The sequence below is a fragment of the Nematolebias whitei genome, chromosome 16 (assembly GCF_014905685.2).
Source record: "Nematolebias whitei isolate Nwh7 chromosome 16, NemWhi1, whole genome shotgun sequence".
NCBI classification, from domain to species: Eukaryota; Metazoa; Chordata; class Actinopteri; order Cyprinodontiformes; family Rivulidae; genus Nematolebias; species Nematolebias whitei.
The window spans coordinates 11,848,440-11,855,496 of NC_056513.1; the positions used below are offsets into that span (position 1 = coordinate 11,848,440).

At 39.5% G+C, this 7,057-nt stretch overlaps 1 protein-coding gene across 1 annotated transcript in view; it reads right to left on the reverse strand.

Annotated features, from left to right (window-relative positions):
- cc2d1a (coiled-coil and C2 domain containing 1A) overlaps nucleotides 1–7,057 on the reverse strand; it is a 25,684-nt gene continuing 18,627 nt past the window's right edge. The window contains exons 18-27 of the mRNA XM_037690212.1: nucleotides 6,801–6,874; nucleotides 6,656–6,714; nucleotides 6,410–6,561; nucleotides 6,233–6,323; nucleotides 6,005–6,160; nucleotides 3,094–3,225; nucleotides 2,882–3,008; nucleotides 2,549–2,625; nucleotides 2,425–2,472; nucleotides 1–33 (exon numbers count right to left, since the gene is read on the reverse strand). Coding sequence (XP_037546140.1) covers nucleotides 1–33; nucleotides 2,425–2,472; nucleotides 2,549–2,625; nucleotides 2,882–3,008; nucleotides 3,094–3,225; nucleotides 6,005–6,160; nucleotides 6,233–6,323; nucleotides 6,410–6,561; nucleotides 6,656–6,714; nucleotides 6,801–6,874 — 949 coding nt within the window. The remainder of the gene's footprint in view (nucleotides 34–2,424; nucleotides 2,473–2,548; nucleotides 2,626–2,881; nucleotides 3,009–3,093; nucleotides 3,226–6,004; nucleotides 6,161–6,232; nucleotides 6,324–6,409; nucleotides 6,562–6,655; nucleotides 6,715–6,800; nucleotides 6,875–7,057) is intronic.

Consider the following 7,057-nt stretch of genomic DNA (forward strand, 5'->3'; position numbering starts at 1 on the left):
TCATCCCGTGCGTTTTCTTCTCAGGGATTCAAGCTGAACAAGAGAAAAACTAAAATTACACACTGTACTGATCGAAGGCGAAACGTTTCAGCACAAAAAAAGAAACTGTCCAGATGACCTGACTGAAAAATGTTGGATTGTATACCTGGATTATTGAGCATGGACTTTGTTGTACACACTGTACTATTTCAACAAACACAAATAACATATACAGCCCCCAGTCCTGACAAAAGTTGTGAATGTTATGTAAAATGTAAAAAAAATAAAATGCAAAAACTTGCAAATTTGTGTTTTATTCAAAGTGAAACATATCAAATGCTTAATCTGAGAAAGGGTAATTTTTTAATTAAGGAAACTCAATTTTTTTAATAGCAAATAAAAACAGTTAGGGATGTATTTACCACCGTGTAGGCCTGTCACGATAACAAATTTTGCTGGGCGATTGTCTCAGAAATTATTGAGATAAACGATAATATTGTTTGAAATTTGACAATAATTAGTAATTATTGTCAAATTGAAAAATAAATGTTGGTTAATTTGTTTTGAGTGTAGTACCTTTTTTTCGACCACTGGACAGCAGTATAAGACTGTTTGAACCTAAGGATGGATAGTGAGGGAGCGAGCAGTGCGTCTCTTAAAAAAATGGGAGGGAGGACCCTTGACGTGACATGGGCTGTCTCATTCCTTTATTCGGTTCTCAAAATGGCGGACTCTCTGTTTGGTTTGAGCTCTTTAGCATAGCATTTTTCACACAAAGCTTTTAATCAAGTTCTCAGCTTCTTTTTGCAGTGAAAAATAACTTTTTACACTAAGGCACAAGTTTCAACTGAGAATTTTTAAGCTTCGACAAGACGGAGGTTTTTTCCCCGAGGTCGGCCTGTTAGCTTAGCTCGTAGCTTAGCTTCTCAGCTTAGCTGCTTTTAACAATCCAAAAACGCAATTTTGGACGGTTAAAATGGATTTTAAAGAGAAAAGAGAAAGGGAGGGGTCAGTGAAGAGCACCGGAGTTGAGCCTTTTGTCATCCAGTGTCTTCAGTAGAAAGAGAGACACATGAAGAAACAATAAAGCTGATAAATGAAAATGAGGTAGATAATTTTCATTTGTCATGAAATTAATCGATTTATTGTTTACCACAACAGGCCTACCACCGTGAAGCAGCTCCTCTTTTTAAAGAAACAAAGCTTCCTCTGCAGCTGATCAGCTGTTCTCCATGTAAAGCGGAGAAGTGGGCGTGGCCAAGAGCGCTTGTAGGTGGTTGAGTGCAGCCATGGCTGAGAGGAGGCAGGGAGCTGAAATCATGACATTCTGTGCTCTTTTAGAGCGTTTAGAGTTTAGAAACATTGTTTAGAAGAACTGAGACCAGTTTGGATGGGAGCACATGTTGTTCTAAAACCAGACGTGTAAGCTGCCTATGCCAGAGGGACTAATGCACCCTCATACCATCAGAGAGGCAGTTTATGTACTGAGAGCTGATAACAGGCTGGATGGTCCTTCTCCACTTTAATATAGAAGATGTGGTGACTGTGGCTTAAAAAAAAAATCAAATTTTAAATCATTTGACCAAAGAACAGTTTTCAATTGGCCTAAAGAACATGACAGCATTTCTGGGTGGTCTTCATATTTGGCTTCTTCTTTGTATGATGGAGCTTTAAGCAGCATTTGTGGATGGCAGAGTGAACTGTTCACAGACATTGGTTTGTGAAAGTGTTTCTGAGCCCATGCAGTGAAGTCCAGAACAAAATGAGACCTTTTTAATGCAGCGCTGCCCGAGAGTCTAAAAATTGCAGCCATCCAATGTTGACTTGCAGCTTTGTCCTCTGAGCTCAGAGATTTCTCCAGATTATTAAAATATTTTGATATTACAAAGTGTAGATGATGGGATATTTAAAGCATTTCCATTGAGAAATATTACTCTAAAACTGTTCCACTATTTTAGAAAGTTTTTTGCAGACTGGTAAACCCCTGCCCATCTTTACTTCTGAGAGATTCAACTCTTTTTACAGCCAGTCTCAACACTGAACTGTTACCTCCTAAAACTAAGAAAATGTGAAATGTTCCTCCAGATGTTTCTTATTTGTACCACTTACTTTTACAGTACTTTGGTGCCTCTGCCCAAACATGTTACTGAAATACAATTAAAACTGCCTTGTTCAATAATTTTTTTATTTTATTTCTTCGTTTCATCTTGGAATATGTTGACTATGTTCCACTGTGAATAAAATATGATTTTAGGAGGTGTGCAAATCATTGCACTCTTCTTTTTTTTTTTTACATTTTACACATCTTCCAATGTTTTGCATATTTATTCAAACTTTATTTATACATGTAAATCCCATTGAGCCTCAGGGACTCATTTACAAGAGAGACCTGAAAATGGTTGAGAACAATATAGTTGCGGTCACATGTTTCTGAAAAGGCCTTACCTCACTTTCTACCAACTTCAACCTGCCCAGTGCATCTTTAGCAGCATCCTATTTAAAAACAAGTGAAAATGATTTTTATTTTAAACAAACATGTATCTGAAGTCAACCCTGACCCTGCACTCACCCTGTTGCCTTGGCTGGAGAATTTCTTCACAGACTCAGAAAGTCCTTGAACGAGTCGCCGCAGCACGTGTTCATATTCTGCACATGTCGCAGACAGAAACATCAGTCATGCTTTAATGATGAAACTGTATCCTTAAATGGATCAGTCATATTCATGTGTGCTAGGATATGTCTGTACACTTATTAAAGACATGAACGTGACGTCAAACTTTGACTCCAAGTGATGGCAACTGGCTTTGAACAAACATAATTTGGTTCGTATGTTTAACCATCACCCGATGACAGTCATGCTGAGAACAAGTTCAGATCAACTTTTGCAATTCTGAGCTGCTACCTGACAGCAGAACAGGAGAAGCTCGCTCCAGCTGTGCTTTCTGCCACTGAAGTCTGCGTGTAACCTCTTTGTGTTGCTGGATCAGATCAGATGGGGGATCTCGCCGGCTCTTCTGGTAATCTGCAATCTAAAAGACGACCGTAATGAACGTCCTCTTCCCACCATGACCTACTCCAACCATTAGAAAAGTGGAAGTCGTGGATAAGAAATACCTTTCTCTCAAAGCGCTCCCGGTCGTAGTTGAGGAGGCTGAAGCTGTGGAGGTTGTACTGTGAAGTAGAGTTGTTGGGCTGATTGCTTTTGCCACTGGCTTCATGTCTGGGTTTAGACCGGGGGGACGGAGCCTTTTCCAAACAAACAAATACAAACACACAAAGGGTCTCGACTAAACTGTCATCTAAAGTGAACACTGCTCCCTGCAGGCATTACATGAATAAATTAATTATTCTTTAGAGTTGTGCTGTTTCACGCAAAACGATAATCAACCTGCACATTCATGGATTTCTGTAATAAGGTTGCTGAAGTACTGCACATGTTTATTCATGAACTCGTCTGTCTTTAACAGTTTTATGAGTAATTTGATTATTTCAGGGTAAAAGCACTCAAGCTGACGATGTATTGATGATCTTTGTTTTTTTTTTCTTTTAGGGTTTGCGTGAAAAAAAGCATGGCTAACAAAACCAAACAATCCAACATGAAAAAAAAAACTTTTTTTGACCCAAACTGTAAATTTAAAAAAAGCCCTCTGACACTGAAAGCCTTATTTCTAACCCAGTCCTGGCTAGTGTAATGCAGCAGGAGCTTCTGATGTCACACCGAGTGTTCCCAATATGAGACACTTGCTACTCAGAGAACCAGCATCATGAAAGTTACCTAAAGTTTTATGAATTGGGCCAGTGTGATAAACAGCTGGTGGTGTTAATTATCTAATAAAGTTCCACAGAACAGGAGGAGGAGGTCCAGCGTGTTGATGTAATTAGAGAATAAATCAATTAAGAAACTCTATCCACTCCCCACTGTGTGTGTGGGTCTGAGACGTGGAGCTGGTATGAAAACATCTACAATCTGAATTAAATTTCTTGACCAGCAGAACAAAGTTATTACCTGCCGCTGAAAGGGTAATGATGTTTTTGTTCATGTTTATGTGCTTCTCTGTTATCAAAAATATCTTATAAATATGACAATAACGTTATAAACAAGTCCATTTTCTTATTTATTTCAAATATTAAAGTTAACTATTCACTAGGAAAGTCTACCTGGTAGCAAAATATTTCAAGAACCACTGGGCGGATTTTTATTAAATATTTAGGACATATTTATTGGTAGTTGATCCAAAATGCTGCTGCCAGAGTTTTAATGGGAGTTGATTGGAGAGATCATCTCTCCAGTTTTAGCTGCTCTCCATTGGCTCCCTGTCAAATCCAGAATTTAATTCAAAAATCTTACTTCTAACCTACAAAGCCCTCAACAACCTAGCTCCATCTTATATTTGAGATCATATTGTTCCATATTTTCCTAACAGAGCACTTCGCTCTCAGACTGCAGGATTACTTGTGGTTCCTAGAGTTTCCAAAAGCGGAATGGGAGGAAGATCTTTCAGTTATCAGGCTCCTCTCTTGTGGAACCAACTTCCAGTTTCAGTCCGTGAGGCTGACACATGGTCCAGTTTTACAACCGAGCTTAAGACTTTCCTTTTTGATAATCCTATAATTAGTCGGCTTGGTTTATCCTATGCTGCTATAACACAGGGGTTCCCCCAAAACTTATCCATGCCATGGTCCTAACTTCTGGCCGAGGTTCCTCTCGCAAACCCACAAACAATGCTACAAAATATGTAAAGAAACATCAACTTTTAGAATGTTTTAACTTTAATTCACTATATTCAATTATTACAGCTGCTGAGCATAAAAATGTTATTAACTAACATGTTTTAAACACTATTATATTCCCACTGAAAAAACAACTTTTCAACCAACTGTTGACCAGAAGAACAAAACAAAAGAAATGTACAGGCATGTTTATGTGGAAATGACAGATACAGGTTGCCTAATGGGAGGAATGGGCCTGGTGGCTCCTACACCGTTTGTCAAACCTGGGCTTCATGTCTGTCAGTGCCATACATGTCATTGTCCACGTGTAGACATGCTCTATGTTTTGAGTACCTTTAAAGCCACGAGTTTTGCTTTTTTTTTTTTTTTTCAGCAATTTCCACCACAGCAGGGCTGCTGGTCAGTTCCTTTGGTCTTTTTAGAAACTTCTCCATTTCGTCCATGCTATGCTAGCTTGTGCAGCTTGATACATTTGACTGGCAGCCAATCAGAAAGATGAGCACGGTGAAAAAAAATTAAATATATTATTATAAAATATATTTTAAAATAAGTATTGAAAAATAGATTTGATTTTATTACAGTAATTAAAAAAAAAAAAAAAAAAAAAAAAATATATATATATATATATATATATATATATATTTTTTTTTTTATCATCTTCTCTCCAGCTTTCTGAGGCCCTCCTAGCACCCCCTGGCAGCCCCCAATTTTAAAAACACCAAACTGACCTCATTTCATCAAATGAACAGTTACAAATACATACAAATGAATAGTTTGCATTTGTAATATTCTTTAACATGTGATATCTGTCTTTTTGTTTTTCCTCCTAAAGAAAACCTGATGGCCTCCATCCAGGACCTGTCACTGTGTGTTGGTCCTCTCAAACCCAGCCGGTTGAAGCAGATGGCCACTTGTCCTGAGCCTGGTTCTGCTGGAGGTTTATTCCTCATGAGGCAGTTTTTCCTTTCCACTGTTGCCTCTGTGCTTGTTAACGATGTGAGACTGTGATGAAGTGAAACTGAACTGAATTGAATTGAAATACTTTTAACAGTTTCAGACAGACTATTCTGTGAGGGGTGGCTGGGAGAAAAGGTTTCCCTCATAATGTTCAAAGCATTATTGAAGTAAAATATATAACCAACGTGCGTGTTGAACGACAAAGTTTGACAATTTTTTTGTAAGTGCCTTTTGTGCTAGATTGTTGTTGAAAATTAAAACAAAGTTCTTTAGACACCGACCTTCAGTTGGATCTGAGCACACGTACCTAGAACCAGGTGAACTGTGAATTACTCACCCGCTCCTTGGGTTTATCTGACGGAGAGAGAGCTGAAACCGGCTCAAGAACAAGCCACTTCTCTGTCACCGGCTGCAGATCGGCGCCTGAAAGGGGCTCTCTGATCTTCACTCTCACCTCCAACTTCCCACCTGTAGCTTTACGACCATCCATCACCTGCGGACACGCACATGCACTGTCAGAAAGATGGTATGCGTGTGAAATTGGCAACATTGAATTAACACTCACGTCTATAATCTCTCTGATGTCACAGTGGTTTTCGAGAGCTTCGAGTTTCAGCTGAGCAGTGCCCACCACTTTATCGTTCTTAAACAGACCTCTGTCGACGCACACGGCAGAAAATACAGAAGACGTGAACAGGAATACACAGAGCAGATATACAGGTACGCAGATGAGTAATTTTACCCCTTGTGGACGATTTCAAACTTGATGCCTTTGGACTGAATGACCCGTTTGAAAGCTCTGTGGTTACGGCTGATGTTGAGTTTGAACTCCTCTTTAAACTCTGGACTGCTTGTGTTCTTGACTGTGCCTGTTTTGTCCCTCTGGGCCTCCTCCTACTCACAAACACAACGCAGTCATTAAAGCACATCTACACACGGTTCACAATGAGTGAAACCTCTGCGGTCGCTGAGCGTGAAATCAGCTTACCGAGCTGGGGAAGGGAAACTCAAATTTTACACTGGCATCCAGATCATTAGGCGAGACACCTGCAGGACGGAAGGAAGGTGTGAACGCACTTAAATCATCAGATCACTGCCGGTTCTGTTCAAAGATGTGGACAAAGATGTTATACCTGATGGAGCTGGCAGGTTGACGCCTCGACTAATGTACAGTAGCAGATCATTAGGTGTCAGGCTGGAGTGGATCCTATGTGACAGACAACAACCAGTCAGTTAAAGAGCCATATAATTTGGACTCCTGTATGAGTCACAGAGCTTTTAGTCTGATATCATCCCGGAGCAGAAGCAGCATGAGTCACAGTGAGTCATTCTGATTCATCTACCACTCTAATAAGGTAATACGCAAGAGATTGTTTGTTTGTTTATTTAT